General features: G+C 36.9%; 1 protein-coding gene across 2 annotated transcripts in view; it reads right to left on the reverse strand.

Annotated features, from left to right (window-relative positions):
* The window catches only part of SCYL2 (SCY1 like pseudokinase 2), a 90,276-nt gene that overhangs the window by 38,915 nt on the left and 26,120 nt on the right, over positions 1 to 25,241 (reverse strand). For both annotated transcript variants that reach the window (XM_010599607.3, XM_003405287.4), the window contains exons 3-6: positions 13,339 to 13,496; positions 6,607 to 6,751; positions 2,164 to 2,313; positions 492 to 713 (exon numbers count right to left, since the gene is read on the reverse strand). In XM_010599607.3, coding sequence (XP_010597909.1) covers positions 492 to 713; positions 2,164 to 2,313; positions 6,607 to 6,751; positions 13,339 to 13,496 — 675 coding nt within the window. The remainder of the gene's footprint in view (positions 1 to 491; positions 714 to 2,163; positions 2,314 to 6,606; positions 6,752 to 13,338; positions 13,497 to 25,241) is intronic.

Here is a 25,241-nt window from a genome sequence, read left to right on the forward strand (position 1 = left end):
TTACATATTATATACATATTCTGTGTATTCTTAGCTAGTGAGTATTTTAGCAAAAGTACAGCAGATTTACCTGGAGAGCTGCTTTAGCTCAGTGAATTCAAGTCGCATGTTTTATCTTTGTTTGTTCAACAAATAGCATTTAATGGCAACAAATATTTATATTTGTACATTGAACAAATTGCTAATCCTACTGTTGTAAGATAATTAGAATACTTAAAATATTATCTTTAATATCTGAAAATGTTCCTATTCCTAAAACAAAATACTCAATATTTTAAAACCATATTTCAATATTCACTCTAGTAAATAAATGCCAAATAATTTGTAGTTAACAAACTTTAACCAGTCCTCATTACTTACAAAATAACTTCCATTAAATTGAGTATATACAAACTTAAAATAGGAAACATATCTCATTTTAGAGATTTTTCTGAACACATTTTAGAAAAAAAATCAAAGAAACATTTCATCAGATATTTATAGGCAAATACCTGATCCAATTGCCTACTGAAGCTCTTGTAAATATCTTGCTTGTTGACTTCAAATATAGGTTTTCCTTTATTAAATACAGCATACATAACAGTTCCTAAAGAGTACATATCACTGGCTGTTTCACAGCTCACAGAAAGTATGTATTCAGGAGCCAAATATTCAGGATTTGGAAGACACAATGATGGTAAATTTGGGTCCCATTCTTTGCAAGGAAACTTAGGCTATAAAAAGGAAAAAGAATACATAAATTAAATATTTCAAATGAAAACAAACTGCTATCAAGCAGCAGCAGTCTATCTTTTAAATTCATACCTCTGCCACGCAAACAAAAATGCCACCACCGCCTTCAATCCTAAATCTGGAAAGTGTAAACATCAAGATAAGAGATAAGAATAAGACCTCCTAAAATTTTGAGATCAGAGCTTTCTTCCAGAAGACAAATCATCACTATCAAGATAAAGTATGAATATGGAAAGAACTGGTGTATGTTTTGTAATATGTAGGCTTCATGTTTTACAGCTTCAAAAAGGCTGTTCTTTGAAACCTTTATCTTCCACTAATCAGCCATGTGAATTAGTTAATAGGTTCAAAAGATTGTTGCAAGGATTAAGCAAATGTGCAGAGGACAGAGCTCACAAGTCTGACCCATAGTATGTATTCGACCAAACAAATTTTTCCTGCTCCTCTTAAAAATGGTTGCTTAAATTATAAATTATCTTTAGGTCAAATCATGGTCCTTTAACAACTACATACAGCAAAAACCTGAAAAATAAGATGGCACATCACAAAGGGCCTTCTATACCATTTAAAAAAAAAAAAAAAAAACCCGTTGCTGTTGAGTCGATTCCAACTCATAGCAACCCTGTAGCACAGGGTAGAACTGTCCCATGGGGTTTCCAAGGAGTGCCTGGTGGATTTGAACTGACAACCTTTTGGTTAGCAGCTGCAGCTCTTAAGCACTACACCACCAGGGTTTCCTCTACGCCACAGGGAACCAATAAACACAAAACATGATTAAACTAATGCAGTGTTTCCCAAGGACGAAGAGACAGGTATCATAATCACTAAGAAGTGATGCATGCATTGGAACCAGAAAGACTGAGTTCAAATCCTGGCTCTACCATTTACCACCTGCCTAAACAGGTTATTTACTCTGTAAGTCTACGTTACTCATCTGTATTGCTCCTGTATCTCGCTGAGTTGTTGTGAGAATTAAGTAAGTAAATACATGAAAAATGTTTAGAAAAGTGCTTCAGTAAATGTTAACTATTATTATCACTGTTATTACTGTTATTATGCTCCCTAAGGAAGATTCTGTGGTCCAATAAGTCAGAGAAACACTGGTAGAGATTCACAGTGTGTGTGAGTGAAATTGAGGCTCTGACCAAAAAAAAAAAAAAATTTAATCCAATAGTTCTCAAATTTATTAAATCTGGCATCTTTTTCTCATAATAACACTAACTACTGCAGAATCAATGAGCTGAAAAATACTTTTAGTCAAAGCTAGGTCCAATGAACAATATAAATTTTCTACAAAGTAATACATTTAAACATACCATTGTACCACCAAGCCTATTTCTACACATCAGACTCATGAATTCTCTAGTTCATGCCACGTACAATCACAAATCTCCATGGCTTAAAAAATGAGATGACTACAACCTGCATTACCTCTTGTTCAGAGGGATTGGTTGATGACACACAAAAATCAAAGCCCATTATTTTCCAGACTCCACTTTTATTCAAAATTATATTTTCAGGAGTAATATTTCCATGAACCATTTTCACACTGCTATGCAAAAATGACAACCCTTCAGAAACCTATAAATGGGGGAAAAAAAATTTTTATGTTAAATAACTCTTTTCAATTACAATGATAAAATGTTTTATAAAAATCACAATTATCGCTGCTTCTCCCAATAAATGAGTTTAACATGTCAGCTAACAATAAAATTTCATCATAAATGCAAAAGTAAATATATTTTTCATTGTCAGGATAATCTAAGCATTAAAAAAAAAAAAAGTAGGCGAAAAAACCAGTTATGAAACCAGAGTACAACTATGTATTAAGATCTTTTCTCTATGCACATAAGCAGAATATAAAAGGACCCTTTGCTGTCCAAATTTATTCAGTTCCTGAGTCTGAGGGTTAGGAAGCAGACAATGGAGACATCTTTGGCTATGACCATTCAACTCACTACACATCAGCTCTTGGCTTTATGGACTTTTCTTTTTCCATTTTCTAGATCATTGATTTCTACCCTGATCTTTATTGTCTCCTTTCTCCAGTTTACTTTCGAAGCTCATTTTTAGACTCCTCTAAGACTGGGATGTTTATAAGACATTCAAGTGGAGAGAAATCAAAAAGGCCGTCTGACAGTCAAGTCTGGACTTTAGAACAGATTCTATGTATATTTTGATGGTAGAGGTGTCAGAATTTGCAGATGGATCTACGTATAAGAAAAAAAATGGTTCTCAATCTCATGAGTCATCAGAGAAATACATATTAGAATTACAGTGAGATACCAGTAAATGAAATCAAAATTTTACAAAATTAAAAAAAAAGACTGATAATATTAAACTATTAGCTGGTAAGAGTGCTAATTGGCACAAAAAGTTTGGAAAAGTGTTTGTTATCATATACTGAAGTTGAACATAGGCATATCCAGCAGTTCTACTCCTAGATATATGCCCAAGAGAACTGGGTGCAGTGTTCATAAGAAAAACACCCAAGAGAACTGGGTGCAATGTTCATAAGAAGACACACATAAAAATGTTTATTGATGCATTATAAAAGCCACACATGCTAAGGAGGAAAAAAAAAAAAGCTAAAAACTACAATCTTCATCGATGGAATGGATAAATAACTTGTGATATATTCATAAATTGGAAAAGTACAACTATAGCCAAAATGTTGAATAATTTCACAAGTCTGGGCTTTTGAGATTCTGGATGTTTTCTTTCTTGACACTGGTGGCACTTACGTGGGTGTTAACTTTGTGATAACTCAATGAGCTGCACGTGTATGATTTCCGGACTATTTTATATATGGGTTATATTTCAACAAAAGCACTTAAGAAATAAAAAGTAGAATCTTAAATTCTACTTCTGGCAAAAATGGAGTAAAACAAACCAGACTTACTCCACTCCCCCTCCCCACATAAACAACAAAAACCCTAATACACAAAACAACTCTTAATACACTGGTCAATCAGGCAACAAAGGGCAGGATGCCTAAGAGATGGTAAACAAGGTGAGCCCTACAGCTGCCCCAGTGCAAAATAAAACATATTCTGGGCCATAAAACAAGACTCAGTAAGGTGAAGACCTCTTTAAAGTGTTGAAAAGCAAAGATGTCACCTTGAAGATTAAGCTGCGCCTGACCCAAGCCATGGTGTTATCAATCACCTCAGATGCATGCAAAAACTGGACAATGAATAAGAAGACCAAAGAAGAACTGACACCCTTGAATCGTGGCGTTAGCAAAGAATATTGACTATATCATGGACTGCTAAAAGAATGAACAAATCTGTCTCAGAAGAAGTACAACAAGAATGCTCCTCAGAAGCAAGGATGGCGAGGCTACACCTCACATACTTTGGATGTATTATCAGGAGGGATCAGTCCCTGGAGAAAAACATCATGCTTGCTAAAGTAGAGGGTCAGCGAGAAAGAGGAAGACCCTCAACGAGATGGGCTGACACAGTGGCTACAACAATGGGCTCAAGCTAACAAGGACTGTGAGGATGGCACAGGACTGGGGAGTGTTTCGTTCTGTTGTACATAGGGTTGCTATGAGTTAGAACTGACTGTCTGGCACCTAACAATAACAACAACAAATAACCTACTTTTCAAAAACCTATGGGTCAGGGAAGAAATCAAAAAGAAAATTTTAATATATTTTGAATTGAATGAAAACGAAAACACAACATACTAAAATTTGTGGGATGTTGCTAAAGCAGTATTTAGGAGAAAATTTATAGTACTTAACACCTATATTAGAAATGAACAGTTTCAGACCAATGATCTTAGCTTCCCTCTTATGAAATAAAAACAGCAATCTAAAGTAAACCAAAGAAAAGAAACAAAGACCAGAGTGAAATCAATGCTACAGAAAACAAAAGAAGTGAAAATCAATGAAACCAAAAGCTGGTTTGTAATGGGTTGAACGGTGGCACCCAAAGACATGTCTAGCATTCATGTTCTAATCCCTGTAACTTGTGAACGTTACCTTACTTGGAAAAAGGGTCTTCGCAGATGTATTTAAGGATCTTGAGATGAGCAACCAACCGGGAATATCTGGGTGGACCCTAAATCCAAAGACAAGTGTCCTTATAAGAGACATAGGAAAGAAACGCAGCAGAATAGGCAATGGGACCACAAAAGAAGAGACTGAACTAATTCAGTCACAAGCCAAGGAACACCTGGAGCCACAAAAAGCTAGAAGAGGCAAGAAACGGGTTCTCCTCTATAGCCCGTGCAGGGATCGCAACCCTGCCAATAAATTGATTTCACACTCTGGCCGCCAGAATTTTGAAAGAATAAATTACTGGTGTTTTAAGCCACCGACTTTGTGGTAATTTGTTACAGCAGCCACAGAAAAGTGGCCTTTGAGAAAATCAATAAAATTGATTAGCCTCTAGCCAAAATGAAGAGGAAAAAAGGACACAAATTAGCAATATCAAGAACAAGAGAGGTGACATCACTACAGATTATACAAACATTAAGGAATAATAAGAAAATATTATGAAACACTTCATGCCAGTAAATTTGACATATTAAGTAAAATAGACTATATACAGAAGTTTACTCAAAACGGATCATAAACTTAAAAGTAAAACCTACTTAAAGCACAATAAAAATTAAAAAAAAAAAAGTAAAACCTAAAATTATAAAACTTCTAGAGGGAAACATAAGAGGATACATTTCTGACTTTGGGCTAGGCAAAGATTTCTTAGAAATGACACCAAAAGCATAATCCATGAAAAAATACATTGATAATATGGACTTCATCAAAGCTAAAAACTTCTGTTCTTAAGAGAATGACAAGACAAGCAACAGACCAAATCATGTAACGAAGGACTTGTTCCAGAATATATAAAGAGCTATGAAAACACAATAATAAGAAAACAAACAACCCATATAAAAAATGAGCTAAAGATTTGAACACTTCATCAAAAAAATCTGTATGGCAAATAAACACATGAAAAGGTACTCAACATTGTTATTCTTCAGAGAAAGGCAAATTAAGACCATAATGAGATAGCACCGCACAATTATTAGATTGGTTAAAAACTGAAGAAGATCAACCGTACCACATTTTGGCAAAGATGTGAAAAAATGGAGCTCTCATACACTGCTGGTGGGAATATAAAATGGTATGGCCATTCTGGAAAACAATTTAGCAGTTCCTTAAAAAGTGAAATATACACATATACCATTTAATCTAGTCATTCCACTCCTAGGTACAAAGGGGGAAGAGGAAACTACTCCAAGTTTTGGATATGTTCATTATCTTGATCACGTAGAAGCTATGCATTTTGAGTATGTACAGTTTATTGCTTGCCAATTATATCTCAGTAAGACTGTTGAAAAATAATGAATACAATTAGCTCTGTTCCCTAAGAACACTGAATCTGTCATATAAATTTATAAGCTGAAAGTATTATTTTCGTAAGCAGGGAAAGGAAGATTTTTTAAAGCAGACATATATAAAAAGGCTAAAAACACCTCTTGATATCCACGAAATAACTTCCTCAATTCTAATTTAAAATTTTTATTTAACACTTTACTTTTTATTTCAAATCAATGTTTTGTTTATGAAATGCATCCACGATTTAACACTCTAAAGGAACAAAAGGGACCCACCCCATCCTCTAGCCACTCAGTTCCCCACCCCCAAAGGCTGCCAGTGTTACCAGTTTCATATAATTAAAAAATAATTTAAATACAACAATTAAACTGTAGAAAAAAATTTTAGAATACAGAAATAACTTTAAAATTACTGAAAAGATCCCAAAGGTTTGTACAGTTTACAGGGCTAATAAACTTGTAACAGCCAAAAATAATTTTAAAGAAAGAAACTCTTTCCACATATCAAATAAAAATACATACCTGAAGCAAGCCATATTTGGTTTCTACATCATAAAGTTTATAATCCCTAATGTCTGGAGATACGGGGGAAGGCAGGTTTTCCCAGTTACCAAGAACATTGGCTAAGCTGGCAAAAACTGGTTCTGTACAAAATGCCAAGCAATCCCTGTTTTAAGAAAGAAATAAAAGTTATCATTTTTTCCACATTATCAAAATCAAATATCTAAAAATATATATAAAATACCAATGGTCCTATATTCAACAAGCAGTTAAGACTATTTTAGCCCTGTTAATTTCACTTAATCTTTTAAGCTAAATCTTTTGACAGTTGTGATACATTTTTTTTTTTTAATTCAAGAAGTCACAAAATAAGACATTCCAACTGTGCTCTTCAAATGATCCGTATTCTTTATGGAAAACAAACAAAACTACCATATTTTTACACAAATAACATGTATTTTCTATGTTTGTTTGCCAATCACACCCACCTCTTGTGAGGTATTTTTGTAAGTGCCACTATGCCATTTTTTTTTTTAATATGTTGCTGTAAAAAAAAAAAAAATTAGCATAGCGAACTTACAAAAACAGCTCATGGGGGGAGGGCATGATTGGCAAATGTAGAAGGCATACATTATTTGTGTAAAAAAAAAAAAAAGATACAGTAATTAAAAATAATGTTACGTTATGCCTGTGATATTATCCCCACTTCTAACGCTATGAATTTTAGAATATGCTCAAAGAAACCTGCAAATTAATCACAGATGCTCCTGCCACTTCAATCAGAGCAATTTTGCTCCAATCTATTTTATATATCATTTTGAAAGGTGTTATGGTTTTGAAAATTTTTAAATTACTGCTCTTTGTTGCATAAGGTTTACAAATTCAGAAAACAAGAGAAAGTGACATTTAAAAAGCCTTACAGAGTACTGATCAAGAACTCAGGCTTTGAAGGCAGATACTTGACTTCACGTCCCGGCATCCCTCTCTGAGTCTCATTTGCCCGTTTGTAAAATGGTCGTAATAGACCCATTTTGCAGGGTCAGTGTGAAGATCAAATGAGATAATGCACGTAAAGAACATACCACAGTGCTAGCATGTAAGCTCAATAAATACTTGCTTAATTATCATTAATGTAGTATTTGAGGCTCAACTCTTAACATTTTAGGCCTTGGATTTTTGACTCTGGCAATGAAGCGCTACACAGTAGTGAGGTAACAAACGAAGCTACACCAAGCCTCTGTGCTGGATAGTATATGCTTAGCGGCTATTACGTCCTTTAAGGTATTATCTGTCTGTAACACCTGAATAACTTTTCCTTCACTTTGAATCCACTGTTCAAATGAAAGCATATGCAGAAGCTTGAGATATGAGATAGAGACAAAGCTGCTGAAGAGGAGAGAGAGTCACAATGTCCTGCTTGCTCAGTCGTCAAGGATGGTATCTTGATCATCTTTACTCCGGCACTCAGTTCTTAACACAGTGACACAGTGGACATCAGACACATGTTTGTAAATTGTACTGAAGGAAAACTGCTCAAAAGTTTTTTCTACAGTTTCCTATGATTCCCAGTGCTCATTTATATTAGCAAGCCTCTTGGTTTTTTCCTTCGTCTTGACTCACAAATCATACTTGGTCGCTGATGATTATGGCTCCATATTATTGTGCATCAAAGCTCCTAGGCCTTATGTTCTTTCATGCTATTCCTTTCCATTATCATTACAAACAGTCACATATCAGCAGGGCTCTACCCTCTCAAGGACCATCTCTCCAACCACAGCCACTAGATTTACTTCCTACCCTTTTACTAACTCCATCAAGCTTCCCAGTATCTCTATCCAACAAATTCAACTACGTTCAGTCCTGATTATACCTGATTCCTTTCTCTCCCCCAACTACCTCAATCAATAACTATCATCTTCACTATGTTTTACTGAGTAAACCCTTAAACCTGTTATAACCATCACAGATTTCTTTTTACTTATGTCATAGAAAACAGTTGAAGAAAAAAACAGAAAATCCAAACCCTTTATAAACTCAGTGTAAAGTCACATAGTATATTGCTCTTTTTCCCTGTGCTCAAGAACATTCCTTCATAGCCCATTTATTTAACTCCTTATTTCACAGCCCGTTTTATCCACAGCTCACCTATTATCTACCTTCTACTTAAAAAAAATGTACAGTTTATCCAACATGAATAATTCATTTGCCCTAAACCTCACCTCAGCATATTACTGATTCCTCAACTATCTACTAAACTTTCCTTCAAAGTTTTCCTATGGAATTTTAATCAAGTAATTGTCTTCTTTGCTAGGTTTCTCTATATCTATTTCCTAAGTTCCAAACAATCATCCAGTTGAAATTACTGAATATCACTAACACCCTCTCACTAGTCACATGTAATGGACTCTTCTCAGTCCTTATTTTCTCTTATTCTGCGGTCCTCGGTGTTAGTGGTTCCTTTCTTCCCTTCTCTGGCTTCCATGAAACGCCGCCAACTTTTCTCCTGCCATAAGACAATGACCCTCCTATTTCCTTCCTTGATCTTTTTTCTCCTTTGCAGTTCAAAGTTTTGTCCTCAGTGATCTGCTCTTTTAACTCAGGCTCTTGAAAGTTCACTTTTTTCATAGTTTTAACTACTGCCTCTATGTACCTCACTCCCATATACATCACCAGTTATTAACTTTCATCTGGATTACTCTGTCGACAGGACATTTCTTTTGGATCATTTCAATGCCATCTCAATGTTATTAATTCATTAAAATTTGGAAATTATCTTTTTCTTTACCTAAAATGTCCCTAACTATCCTCGACTTGACGGCAGTGGGTTTGGTTTTGTTGGCATCCTCATTTCTATCAATTGTTGTTGTTGTTAGGTGCCATCAAGTTGGTTCCGACTCATAGCAATACTACATACAACAGAACGAAACACTGCCTGGTCTTGCACCATCCTCACAATCGCTGTTATGCTTGAGCTCATTGTAACAGCCAGTGTCAATCAATCTCATCTAGGATCTTCCTCTTTTTCTGACCCTCTACTTTACCCAGCATGATGTCCTTCTCCAGGAACTGATCCCTCCTGACAACATGTCCAAAGTATGTGAGACGTGGTCTCACCATCCTTCTTCTAAGGAGCATTCTGGTTGTACGTCTTTCAAGACAGATGTGTTCCTTCTTTTAGCAGTCCATGGTATATTCAGTATTCTTTGCCAACACCACAATTCGAAGTCATCAATTCTTCTTTGGTCTTCCTTATTCATCAACCAGCTTTCACATGCATATGAGGCAAGTGGAAACACCATGGCTTGGGTCAGGTGCACCTTAGTCTTCAAGGTTACATCTTTGTTTTTTAATGCTTTAAAGAGGTCTTTTGCAGCAGATTTGCCCAATGCAATGCGTCTTTTGATTTCCTGACTGCCACTCCCATGGGTGCTGATTGTGAATCCAAAATGAAATCCTTGACAATTTCAATCTTTTCTCCATTTTCATTTATAGGTCACTTGTGAGGATTTTTGTTTACTTTAAGTTGAGGTATAATTCATTCTGAAGGCTGTGCTCTTTGGTCTTCATTAGTAAGTGCTTCAAGTTCTCTTCACTATCAGCAAGCAAGGTTGAGTCATCTGCATAATGCAGGTTGTTAATGTGTCTTCCTCCAATCCTGATGCCCCATTCTTCTTCATATAGTCCAGATTCTTGGACTACCTACCTGCTCAACATACAAATTGAATAAGTATGGTGAAAGGATACAGCCCTGAAACACACCTTTCCTGACTTTAAACCATGCAGTATCCCCTTGTTATATTCAAACAATTGCCTCTGGATCCATGTACAGGTTCCTCATTAACAAATTAAGTGTTCAGGAATTCTCATTCTTTGCAATGTTATCCATAACAGGTTATAATTCACACAGTCAAATGTCTTTGCATAGTTAATAAAACACTGGTAAACATCTTTCTGGTATTCTCTGCTTTCAGCCAGGATCAATCTGACATCAGCTATGATATCCCTGGTCCTCCATCCTCTTCTGAATCTGGCTTGAAATTCTGGCAGTTCCCTGTTGATATACTGCTGCAGCCACTTTTGAATGATTTTCAGCAAAATTTTACTTGCATGTGATATTAATGACATTGTTTGATAATTTCCACACTGTCTTGGATCACCTTTCTTGGGAACAGGCATAAATATGGATCTCTTCCAGTCAGTTGGCCAGGTAGCTGTCTTCCTAATTTCTTGGCATAGGCAAGGGTGCACTTCCAGTGCTGCAACCATTTGTTGAAACATCTCAATTGGTATTCCATTCGTTCCATTGCCGCAGCCTTGTTTTTCACCAATGCCTTCTGCTCATTTGGACCTCTTCCTTCAGTACCACTGGTTCCTGATCCTAAGCTACCTTCTGAAATGGTTGAACACTGACAAATTCTTTTTGGTATAGTGACTCTGTGTATTCCTTCCATCTTCTTTTGACGCTTCCTGCTTCATTCAGTATTTTCCCTAGTAGAATTCTTCAATATTGCAACTTGGGGCTTTAATTTTTTCTTCAATTCTTTCAGATTCAGAAATGCTGAGCACATTCCTCCCTTTTGGTTTTCTATCTCCAGGTCTTTGCACATGTCTTTATAATACTTTATTTTGTCTTCTTGAGCTGCCCTTTGAAATCTTCTGTTCAGCTCTTTTACTTCATCATTTCTTTCTTTTGCTTTAGCTACTTGACGTTCAAGACCAAGCTTCAGTACCAATGTATCAGTATCAATGCTACTACAATTTTTATAACCTAACAATGAAGATGCCTTAAAGTAACTTTTAAATTGTCTCTCTTTATAATTGCCAATAAATCCCCAGCCCTTTAATATTTGAAATGACTATAAAAGAAGTTGCAGGGACAGAGAAAAGAATAACACACTGGTCACTCTTCCCTCAGGAGACTTAAAATGTGATTATGAGATAGAGGACATGTAGATACAAGTCAAAATAACAAGGACGGGTAGGATTCAAACAGGCAGAAACACTCCAGAGAAAACTGCATAAACAAATACAGGATCAGGAAAGCTCAGAACAAGTGTGGCACACAAAACTTTAGCCCCCTTTGGAATACAGGGTTCACAATAGTAAGCGTTACATAAGAGACAGCAAATACAGTGGTCTGTATATCCGTGAAAAAAAAAAGGTAATAAAATATTTTTATGATAAAGGTATATGAGTATATTTCTGGGTAGGCAGAGCACAGTACAGTGAAAACACACATGGCCTCAGGAATCTGGTTGACTGGGACTGAACCCCAGCTCTGCCACTTCTAACCAGATGGCTTAAGTAATGTCTCTGATCCTCAGTTTTCCTATGGAATCGTGAGAATTAAATGACTTAAGCAAATATAAAACATTTAACAGTTTTTCACAAGGTAGATGTTAAATAAGTTTTTCTCTTTTAGATTAAAAAAAAGATCTTGTGTTTTGGGGGGTGGTGAAGTGAGGGTGGGTTGCTGAAGATTCCAAAATTAAGAATTCTGCAGAAACTCAATATATAAAATAGATAAAAGCAAAATTGTCCTGGTTGAAGGGAGATGGGAAGTCTGGAAGCCTGCCAGCTGTGTCCTCCATCTATCATCTGCCCAGTCCTTCCCTATCTTTAAAATCCTAGGGTCCAAAGAACAATTTCCAAACCATTGATTAAGATTGTCTCAGTTAAGAGAGGGTTTTAATATAATATGGGAGCCATGGTGATGCAGTGGTTAAGAGCTACAGCTGCTAACCAAAAGGTCAGCTGTCCGAACCCACCAGCAGATCAGCAGGAGAAAGATGTGGCGGTCTGGTTTTGTAAAGATTTACAGCTTTGGAAACACCGTGGGGCAGTTCTACTCTGTCCTATGGTGTCCCTACGAGTCAGAACCGAATCAGCAGCAATGGTTTTGCTTTCTGAGTTTAATACAATATGCTAAGGAAGAAAGGAATAAATTTTGAAACATAAGTAATGTAGAAAGGTTTGTAAATAAATGTAGGGTGTCTAAAGGACTAATTAAAAGCACTGCAGGGTTGACGGTCCAGTTATGATTACACAAAATAAATTTCATTTTCTTGTCATTCTCAGCAACATTATCATGACTCATACCTGGGGAAAAATAGATGGAGTAGCTGGGGGCTACTGACTGACATGCTGGGCACAGTAGAAGGTTAAATATTTAGACTAGTGCTTGGTACACTCATAACCAAAAAGCCTCCAAATATTGAACCAATCAATGAAAAGGAAACAAGAAATTCTAGCAAATTAGCATGAACGGCTAATTCCAACAAATTAGCAAGGACTTTTAGGCAGGGACTGTGTTCTATAATTCTCTTGCATCTTTTACTTTGACTATCATAGTACTAAGCATATGATACAGAATCATATGATGTGAAGTCATGTGAAAAATGCCTTTATTAATATTTCAATGAAAAACACATACACAAGAGAGAACCCAGGATTGAGAAGGAAGAGTGTTGACATGTCGTGGGGTCGTTACCCAATGTCATACAACAATGTGTGTACTAGCTGTCTGATGAGAAACTACTTTGTTCTGTAAACCTTCTTTTGAAGTACAATAAAAAAAAAAACATATACACAGACAATAAAAATAAATTTTAGGGAAATAACTAATTTTCCATAAGAACTCAACACTTAGTTTATATGAAATTTTCAGATAGTATACTATATAGACAGATTTAAAATAATAAGTTAATTTAAATTGTTTAAGAAGTCTCCTATGGAAGTTTTATAAAAATTTACCTGGATTCCTCTAAAGGATGCTGGACAGTAAGAAGTCTAGGGTGTCGTAGCCGAGTTAACTGTTGGACTCCTCGTTTTAGAGAATCAATGATTTGATCTTTTTCAAATTTTTGGTATTTGTCAATCAGCTTTTTATCAAAGACAAAAACGGCCACTTCCTAGTAAAAGAATTATACAACAAGTTTTAATCAAGATATACATATATATCAAAGTAATAATATTTGAGTGTCATCAGAGTCCACAAATAGAAATAACTAAAAACTAATACCATGAAAATTTAGAACCAATATAACACATTTTTATATCTAAAAGTCAGTTTCCTCATGATTAATAAATTTAAGTTTTTTTTAAAAAATATAACAATATGAGAAGCCACTCATCTAAGGAAAACAAAACCCCCATCTTTGCACAGTGGTATCAGAAGTAAATAACTGTGTATAAAATGTTGTCCCCCAAATAGTACTTTCTTATTTAGCACGAATGCAAATAAAAGTTAAAATGCTTACAAATTCCAAATGCTATTCATAATGATAACCCTGAAGCACACTACAAAATCTTGAAATTTTTTTTGACAGAAAAGTTGTATGCTAGGGAGTACTTGTTTATACAAAAACTTAATTTGTATGCATCTTCACATGTGATGAATTTACACTAATCTATATGCTCTCTCATTTCACCTCATCCTTCGTCTTGTTATAGGCAATAACGGAGAACGGCACCAATACAGGAAGCCGTTCCCCCTCTGCCGCTCTTGGATATCATTCGCAGCTTACTTTATACGACTCAAAACATACAGCTTTTTTAACCATCTTCTTCCTTTAATTCTCTTTCAGTTACCCAAGGAAAAATAGTTTTCATACAGGTCCCCCATCTTAATCAGTCAAAATACAGCTTTATTGGTAGCTGATACAATGTATCAATGATGCTAGATCTCCCTAATGGGAAGAAACTGATAAAGTCAGAAGTAGAATTAGGAAAGAATCAATGCTGTTGTTGATAGGCATGATCAAGTCGGTTCCAACTCAGCAACCCTATGTACTACGGAATGAAACACTGCCCAGTCCTGTGCCATCCTCATAATCATTGTTATGCTTGAGCCCACTGTTGCGGCCACTGTGTCAATCCATCTTGTTGAGGGTCTTCCTCTTTTTTGCTGACCTTCTACTTTACCAAGCATGATATCCTTCTTCAGGGACTGATCACTCCTGACAACATGCCCGAAGTATGTAAGGCAAGCGTCTTACCATCCTTGCCTCCAATGGGCATTTGGCTATACTTCTTCCAAGACAGATTTGTTAATTCTTTTGGTAGTCCATGGTATATTCAATATTCATCCACAACACCATAATTCAAAGGTGTCAATTCTTCTTCGATCTTCCTTATTTATTGTCAGCTTTTGTGTACATACAAGGCGACTGACAACACGATGACTTGGGTCAGGAACACCTTAATCCTTAATGTGACATCTTTGCTTTTTAACAACTTAAAGATGTCTTTTGCAGATTTGCCCAATGCATCACTTGATTTCCTGACTGCTGCTTCCGTGGGTGTTGACAGTGGATCCACTCGAATCAATGCTAGTCTTCTTTAGAATTTCTATTACAGTCTCTCTTGAAATCTTCTAATTAAACCTACTGTTACTCAACTGTTAATGTCTGAGATAGCATTCTTCCATTTTACTGCTTTTTTCTTATATTTTCTTCTGTTTTTCATTTTTACATTTTGATTGTTTTCAAAAGTTAGCCTAGCAACCCAATCACCTAATAAAGATTCAACACAGAATTCCAAACCAATAAGCTTCTCAAACAGTCTGTGAGTTAAGAATTTTAGAGGACTAAATCTCTGAAAAGTGTTAATATAAAGGGACTATTTAGTAACTCAATTAATTCAAACACCCCTTTCCCCAAGCATTTGTGAATAAGACAACATTTACTATAATAGAAGATGTGTTTGAATAGTCCTCTAGGCACTGGCATTAAACAGACCACAGCAGAGTTTGAGTTGATTTCTTACAAATGACCAGCTGATTTGGGGCCAGTTTTCTCATGAGTAAAATTGGGATAAATATTAGTATGAGTAAATGACACAGTTAGTGGAAAAACAACATATCGCAATGCGTGGCATATTATAAACACTCAACAAATGTTAGCTATCCCTGTTAGACCACTGGCTAAAGCCAAGACCCGTATTTGGCTACTTCTCTATTAGTGTTGACAGTTTACTGCTGATTCAGTGACACACATTTTATCAATGATACGCACATTCAAGACCAACGGCCAGGAAGCACCTTAGATAGAAAAAGGTAGAAACTAAAACCAAACCTGTTAACTTCATAGGGAACATTAATCTTACGATAAACAAATTGATGCAATATAAACTTAACAATATTCCTAGGACACAAGACACAAACATTCAACATGTAAAGACTATAACATAGAGGCAGGGCCAAGAGGGAGGAATAGACAGAAGCTTCCAGCAAGCCGTCTTAGAACAAGGACCAGAAAAAACAAGTGAAATGAGTATATTTATGACAAGCTAGGAGCCCTGAACATCAAAGGCAAAGTTTGAAAATGAACTGAGCAGTAGGGGGAGGAAGAGGCAGTTCAGAAGTGGAGAGGAGTTACCGGACCTGAATCACCAGGAGCCCTTGGGCACCATTCCTGGGAGCGGCTGTGGTGGGCTGGTACTAGTGTTTGGCTGCAGTTTCCACAGGGAGAAGCAGCCAGCCACACAGCCTACTCACACCTCCGGAACCAAAAAAGAACAGCACTCTCGGCAAAAGCTAAATACTTCCATATATTTTACCATGCCCCCACCCCCAAGCCAGCTTCAGCAGCTGTTGATTTCCCTGGGCATGAGACAGACCCTGTTGAGCAACCTCTGGCCTTGGAGAAGGAATAAACTCTCAACTGGGGGAAAAGACGATTTGCCAGCTCCACTAACCGGAGGAGCTCAGGACAGATGTGGCTCCTGTCCAGCCATAAACAGTCTGTGGACTTTGAGTACCTTTCCCCCTGAATGGACCTGTGTGGGCCTGTTTCAGGAGAATATGCCCTTGTTGTCAGACTACAACTGTTTCAGTTGTGTGGTGGAGGGGTGGGTGTTTGACACCGCTTTGCCTATTAAACAGGGTCGTTGCCTACCCACATCAGGGGCCTAAGGACTAGTAACTCCACTCAGGTCACCCAGCCACCCGTGAAAGGGATCCAAGGATAACTGGTACCTCCCAGTCCTTACAACCAAAAACACTGGGTGCCCATGGTCCGTCTACAAAACCCACCCACCTGTACGCTCTGGGGAAGAGGGACACGCTTTCCTCAGAGACAAGTGTAGGATGATTCCCAGCCCCCTGCCATGTTCGGAGCATGACCCCCTACTGCAGCCAGATAAGGGTACCTACACCCATCACCCCTACCCCTCTAAGACTGTAGTACAGAGCCTGTACTACACACTCGATGATTAGCTACCTGGACACCTAAGCTAAATTCATACAAGAAAAGTGAATGGACTCCTAGGCTGATATACCTGATAACAGCTCTAGCCATCTGGGGACAAGATGTCAGAGCTCCAAAGGTGAAAATAATCAAGCCAGATCACTCAACCAACCCATTTGGGCATATCAAAACAAAACAAAGCAAGAAGCTATGACACAGTAAACAAACAAAATAAACTAACACAATAACTTACAGATGGCTCGGAGACAACAATCAATATCAACTCACGTAAAGAAACAGACCATGATCGCCTCAACAAGCTCTCAAAACAAAAGAATCAAGGGATCTTCTAGATGAAAGTGGCTTCCTGGAATTACCGGATGCAGAATACAAAAGATTAATATACAGAACCCTTCAAGACATCACGAAAGAAATCAGGCAATACACAGAACAAGCCAAGGAACAAACAGATAAATCAGCTGAAGAAATTAAAAAAGTTATTCAGGAACATAACGAAAAATTTAATAAACTGGAAAACTCCACAGACAAACAGCAACAGAAAGTCAGAGGAGCAGAGTTAAGTGGAAGGCAGAATTTGTGAACTTGAAGATAAAGCACCTGGCACCAATGTATTTGAAGAAAAATCAGATAAAAGAATTTTAAAAAATGAAGAAAACTTAAGAATCATGTGGGACTCTATCAAGAGAAATAACCCACGAGGGACTGGAGTACCAGAACAGGGAGGGATAACAGAAAACACACGGAGAATTGCTGAAGATTTGTTGGCAGCAAACGTCCCTGATATCCTGAAAGATGAGACAATATCCATCCAAGATGATCATCGAACTCCACATGAGGTAGATTTTAAAAGAAAGTCACCAAGACATATAATAATCAAACTTGCCAAAACCAAAGATAAAGAGAGAATTTTAAGAGCAGCTAAGGATAAATGAAAAGTCACCTATAAAGGAGAGCCAATAAGAATAAGCTCAGACTACTGGGCAGAAACCATGTAGGCAAGAAAGGATGACTTATACAAAGCACTGATGGAAAAAAATTACCAGCCAAGAATCATATATCCAGCAAAACTGTCTCTCAAATATGAAGGTGAAATTAGGACACTTCCAGATAAACAGAAGTTTAGGGAATTCATAAAAACCAAACCCAAACTATGAAAAATACTAAAGGGAGTTCCTTGGTTAGAAAATCAATAATATCAGGTATCAACCCAAGACTAGAACAAGGGACAGAGCAATGAGATGTCAACCCAAACACAGAAATCACAAAAACAAATCAAGATTAAAAAAATGCTCAAAACACAGACACAGCAATGTTATTATGTAAAAGAAAACAACATTAAAATAATAAAGAGAGACTTAGAAACGTAGTTACAGATCTTTCACACGGAAAGAAACACAAAGCGATACAAAGAAATAGAAGTTAGGTTTAAATTTAGAAAAATAAGGGTAAATATTAAGGTAACCACAAAGGAGACAAACTATCTACACATTAAAATAAAATACAACAAAAAAATAGAGACTCAGTAGAAACAAAATCAACAACAATGAATATAAGGAAGGGACAACATATAAAGATAACAACTCAGAACAAAAAATTAAATGGGAAAAAAACTGTAAAACAATGCACAGAAAAAAGACATCGAAATGACAGCACTAAATTACCCTGAATGTAAAAGGACTAAATGCACCAATAAAGAGACAGAAAGTGGCAGAACGGATTTTAAAAAATGATCCATCTATATGCTTTTATATGCTGCCTACAAGAACACATCTTAGAGTTAGAGACACAAACAAACAAAAACTCAAAGGATGGAAAAAAATATATGAAGCAAACAACAATCAAAAAAGAGCAGGAGTGGCAACACTAATTTCTGACAAAATAGACTTTAAAGTTAAACCCATCAGAAAGGAAAAGGAAGGACACTATGTAATGATTAAAGGGACAATATACCAGAAGGCTATAACCATATTAAATATCTATGCACCCAATAACAGGGCTACAAGATACATAAAACAAACTCTATCAGCACTGTAAAGTGAGATAAACAGCTCCACCATAATAGTAGGAGACTTCAACACACCATTTTCGGTGAAAGACAGGACATCGAGAAAGATGCTCGATAAAGACACGGAAGATCTAAATGCCACAATCAATCAACTTGACCTCATACATATATACAGAACATTTCACCCAACAGCAGCCAAGTATACTTTCTTTTCTAGTGCACATGGAACATTCTCTAGAATAGACCACATATTAGGTCACAAAGCAAGCCTTAGCAGAATCCAAAACACTGAAATAGTAGAAAGCATCTTCTCTGACCGTAAGGCCATAAAAGTGGAAATCAATAACAGGGAAACTTGGAAACTGAACAATACCCTGCTCAAAAAACACTGGGTTATAGAAGACATTAAGGATGGAATAAAGAAATTCAGAGAATCCAATGAGAATGAAAACACTTCCTATCAGAACCTTTGGGACACAGCAAAAGCAGCGCTCAGAGGTCAATTTACATGAATAAATGCACACATACAAAAAGAAAGGGCCAAAGTCAAGGAATTATTCCTATGACTTGAATAAACAGAAAGAGAGCAAAAAATGAAACTGTCAGCTACCAGAAGAATGCAAGTAATGAAAATCAGAGCAGAGTTAAATGAAATAGAAAACAGAAAAACAACTGAAAGAATTAACAAGGCCAAAAGCTGGTTCTTTGAAAAAATTAACAAAATTGATAAACCACTGGCAAACTGACAAAAGAAAAACAAGAGAGGAAGCAAATAACCGGAATAAGAAATGAGATGGGCGATATTACGACAGACCCAACTAAAACTAAAAGAATATCAGATAACTATAAAAAAATTCTACTCTAACAAATACAAAAACCTAGAAGAAACGAATGAATTCCTAGAAACACACTATGTACCTAAACTAACACAAACAGAGGTAGAACAACTAAATAGACCCATAACAAAAGGAGAGATTGAAAAGGTAATCAAAAAACTCCCAACCAAAAAAAGCCCCGGCCCAAACAGCTTCACCGCAGAGTTCAACCAAACATTAAGAGTTAACACCACTACCAAAGGTATTTCAGAGCACAGAAAAGGAGGGAATACTCCCAAGCTCATTCTATGAAGCCAGCATATCCCTGACACCAAAAACCAATAAAGACACCACAAAAAAAAAAAAAAGAAAATTACATACCTATATTCCTCATGGAAACCCTGGTGGCATAGTGGTTAAGTGCTATGGCTGCTAACCAAAAGGTCGACAGTTCAAACCCACCAGGTGCTCCTTGGAAACTCTATGGGGCAGTTCTATTCTGTCCTATAGGGTCGCTATGAGTTGGAATTGACTCGACGTTAACGGGTATTTGGTTTGGTATACCCCTCATGAACTTAGATGCAAAAACCCTCAACAAAATTATAGCCAATAGAATTCAACATTTCAAAAAAATAATTCACCATGACCAAGTGGGATTCATACCAGGTATGCAGGGATGGTTCAACATTAGAAAAACAATTAATGTAATCCATCATATAAATAAAAGAATCACATGATTTTATCAAATGATGCAAAAAAGGCATTTGACAAAGTTCGATACTCATTCATGATAAAAACTCTCAAAAAAATAGGCATAGAAGGAAAATTCCTCAACATAATAAAGGGCATTTATACAAAGCCAATAGCCAACATCATCCTAGATGGACAGAGTCTGGAAGCATTCCCCTTGAGATCGGGAACCAGACAAGGATGCCCTTTATCACCCCTCTTATTCAAAATTGTGCTGGAGGTCCTAGCCAGAGCAATTAGGCTAGATAAAGAAAACGGGCATCCAGATTGGCCAGGAAGAAGTAAAAGTATCTCTATTTGCAGACGATATGATCTTATACACAAAAAACCCTAAGAAATTCTCAAGAAAACTACTGAAACTAATAGTTCGGCAGAGTATCAGGATACAAAGTAATCATACAAAAATCACTTGGATTCTTCTGCACCAGCAAAAAGAACATCAGAGAGGAAATCACCAAATCAATACCATTTACAATAGCCCCCAAGAAGATAAAATCCTTAGGAATAAATCTTATCAAAGATGTAAAAGACTTATACAAAAAAAAAAAACTACAATACACTTCTGCAAGGAACTAAAAGAGACCTACATAAGTGGAAAAACATACCTTGCTCGTGGACAGAAGACTTAACATTATAAAAATGTCTATTCTACCAAAAGTGATCTATACATTTAATGCAATTTCAATCCAAATTCCAAAGACATTCTTTAATGAGATGGAGAAACAAATCACCAACTTCATAAGGAAGGGAAAGAGGCCCCAGATAAGTAAAGCATTACTGAAAAAGAAGAACAAAGTGAGAGGCCTTCTCTACCTGATTTTAGAACCTATTATACCACCACAGTAGTCAAAACAGCCTGGTACTGGTACAACAACAGATACATGGACCAACGGAACAGAATTGAGAATCCAGACATAAGTCCATCCACATATGAGCAGTTGATACTTGACACAGGCTTCAAACCAGTTAAATGGGGAAAAAACAGTCTTTTTAACAAATGGTGCTGGCATAACTGGATATCCATCTGCAAAAAAATGAAACAAGACCCTTACCTCACACCATGCACAAAAGCTAACTCAAAATGGATCAAAGACCTAAATATAAAATCCAAAATGATAAAGATCATGGAAGAAAAAATAGGGACAATGTTAGGAGCCCTAATACTGGCATAAGCAGTATACAAAACATTATTAACAATGCAGAAGAAAAACTAGATAACTGGGAGCTCCTAAAAATCAAAACACCTATGTTCATCCAAAGACTTCACCAGACGAGTAAAAGGGTTACCTATAGACTGGGAAAAAGTTTTTAGCTATGACATTTCCAGTCAGCTCCTGATCTCTAAAATCTACAAGATACTGCAAAAACTCAACTACAAAAAGGCAAACAACCTATTTAAAAAATGAGCAAAGCTATGAACAGACACTTCACTAAAGATGACATTCAGGTAGCTGACAGATATATGAGGAAATACTCAGGATCATTAGCCATTAGAGAAATGCAAATCAAAACTACAATGAGATTCCATCTTACTCCAACAAGGCTGGCATTAATCCAAAAAACACAAAAAATGTTGGGAGAGGTTGTGGAGAAACTGGAACACTTACAGTGCTTGTGGGAATAAAAAATGGTACAACCACTTTGGAAATCGATTCGGCGCTTCCTTAAAAAGCTAGAAATAGAACTACCATATGATCCAGCAATTCCACTCCTTGGAATATATCCTACAGAAATAAGAGCCTTTACACAAACGGATATATGCGCACCCATGTTCACTGCAGCACCGTTTGCAGTAACAAGAAGATGGACACAACCAAGGTGCCCAACAACAGATGAATGGATTAATAAATTATGGTATATTCACAACAGAACACTACGCATTGATAAAGAACAGTGATGAATCTGTGAAACATTTCATAACATGGAGAAATCTGGAAGGCATTATGCTGAGTGAAATCCGTCAGTTGCAAAAGGACAAATATTATATAAGACCACTATTATAAGAACTCAAGAAATAGTTCAAACAGAGAAGAAAATACTCTTTAATGGTTACGAGAGGAAGCGGGGAGGGAGGAAGGGAAGGAGGGAGGGAGGAGGTGTTCACTAATTAGATAGCAGATAAGAACTACTTTAGGTGACGGGAAAGACAACACACCAATACAAGAGAGGTCGGCACAACTGGACTTAGCCGAAAGCAGTTTCCTGAATAAACTGAATGCTTTGAAGGCCAGTGTAGCAGGGGAAGGGGTTTGGGGACCATGGTTTCAGGGGACATCTAAGTCAGTTGGCATAATAAAATCTATTAAGAAAACATTCTGCATCCCACTTTGGAGAGTGGTGTTTGGGGTCTTAAACACTAGCAAACAGCCATCTAAGATGCATCAATTGGTCTCAACTCATGTGGAGCAAAGCAGCATGAAGAACACCAAGGATACAAGGCAATTATGAGCCCAAGAGACAGAAAGGGCCACATAAACCCCAGTGATTACATCAGCCTGAGACCAGAAGAACTACATGGTGCCTGGCTACAACCAATGACTGCCCTGACAGGGAACACAACAGAGAACCCCTGAGGAAGCAGGAGAGCAGTGGGATGCAGACCTCAAATTCTCGTAAAAAGACCAGATTTAATGGTCTGACTGAGACTGGAAGGACCCCGATGGTCATGGCCCCCAAGCCTTCTGTTAGCCCAGGACAGGAACCATTCCCAAAGCCAACTCTTCAGGCAGGTATTGGACTCGACAATGGGACAGGAAAAGGTGCTGGTGAACTTCCTGGATCAAGAAGACACTTGAGACTACGCTGGCATCTCCTATCGGGAGGGGAGATGAGACGGCAGAGGGTCAGAAGCTGGCGGAATGGACAGGAAAAGAGAGAGTGGAGAGAAGGAGCAGGCTGTGTCATTAGTGGGAGAGCAATTAGGAGTATATAGCAAGGTGTATATAAATTATTGTACGAGAGACTGACTTGATTTGTAAACTTTCACTTAAAGGACAACAAAAATTAAAAAAAAAAAAAAAAAGAGTATAACATAGTAGCTAAGAGCACAGATTCTAGAGTCACACAGACCTAAACTGGAATCCCACTCTTGCCACTTATTACTTATGTTGACCCTGAACTCAAACTTTGGTCATTGTTATTTTCAGACTGGTCATAAAAGGAAGATAAAGAATGAAATTATTATAATACACTCTATAGCTAAAGTTTCAGGCATTAGTCTATCAGAGAATCTTATAAATAAACGGGTACCCAAGTCAAATGCCTATTTAAAGAAATAACAATGGATAACATTTGTACAGTTACTTTGTGCCAAGCATTGTGCTAAGTACTTTTAAAGGATTATTCCATTCTTCACTGCAACCCTACAAGTTGTTCTTATGTTCACTCCACAGATGAGGATGCTGAGAGGAAAACTGTTTTACCTGAGATCTCACAACAGGTAATATGATGAGCCAAGAGTCAAATCCAGGCAGTTTACCTCCAGGGACCACATTCTTAGCCAATACAGCATTGTGTTTCCCCAGAAATAACAGAGAGCCAACTAATAAGAAACACCGTAGTAAAACATGATACATGACTTCCAGAAAGGAATGATTTAATTTGAGCGAGATCGCTAAGTGGCACTCATATATAAACACATAATCTTAGCTCTCTTTATCATTATGAGACATAAGAGAATCAGGAGTTAAGAGCTTCATGTAGTATTAATTTGAACTAAAAACAAATGACCTAGAAGTTCAAGTTCTTATTTCACGATTCATGTGCACAATCTTATTTTAGTAAGCGTCTGCTGTAACACATTTTATAAATGCATCTAATTTAAATGTGTTTATCTGTTTCAAGATGTCTTAAGCTTGAGATCACATGAAATGGTTCTCAAGCTCTTACAGTTTCATTCTTAACGGGAAACACTATAGCTCATAAAGAACAAGTTCATAAGTAGGTCAGAACAGTCATCTTAGTTACCTAATACTGCGGTAATAGAAATACCAAAAGTGAATGGCTCTAACAAACAGAAATTCATTCTCCAACAGTTTAGGAGGCAGAAAGTCTCAATTCAGGGTGCCGGTTCCAGGGGAAGTCAGTTCTGGGGAAAGGTTCTTGTCATCAATCTTCACCTGGTCTAGGAGCTTCTCAGCTCAGGGACTCTAGGTCCAAAGGACACATTCCACTCCTGGCTCTTCTTGCTTGGTAGTAATGAGGTCCCTCTCCTCTCTGCTCGATTATCTCTTTTGTATCTCAAAAGAGAATGCCTCAAGATACAACCTAATCCTGTAGATTGAGTCCCACCTCATTAATATAACTGTCTCTAATCATGCCTCATTAACATCATAGAGGTTAGAATTTACAACACACAGAACAATCACATCAGATCACAAAATGGTAGACAAACACACAATACTAGGAATCATGGCCTTGCCAAGTTAACACACATTTCTGGGGGACACAATTCAATCCATAACTAGGTTATAAACTCTCTTAAAAAGTATTTTCTCCTTTTGTTTCAATCAGTTAATTAAAATTAACCAGTTATAAACACTGTGACTAGTTGACTAATCCTTTAGGGCTCATATTGGCTTCATAAGATAAAACTCTTACCTTGAACTTCAAAACTTTTCATCATAAACATAGCCCCAAAAAAACCTAAACTTGTTGCTGTAGAGTCAATTCTGACTCATAATGACCCTACAGGACAAAGCAGAACTGTCCCCACAGAGTGGCTGGTGGATTCGAACTGCCAACATTTTGGTCAGCAGCTGAGGTTAACCACTGCACCACCAGGGCCCTTCATCATAATACATTGTCATCTAATTTCTAATTTATGTTTCCTTTCTACTACTTTGCTATACTACCTACTCTAAGACAACTCATTTCTGT

Source organism: Loxodonta africana, chromosome 4 (genome assembly GCF_030014295.1).
Source record: "Loxodonta africana isolate mLoxAfr1 chromosome 4, mLoxAfr1.hap2, whole genome shotgun sequence".
NCBI classification, from domain to species: domain Eukaryota; kingdom Metazoa; phylum Chordata; class Mammalia; order Proboscidea; family Elephantidae; genus Loxodonta; species Loxodonta africana.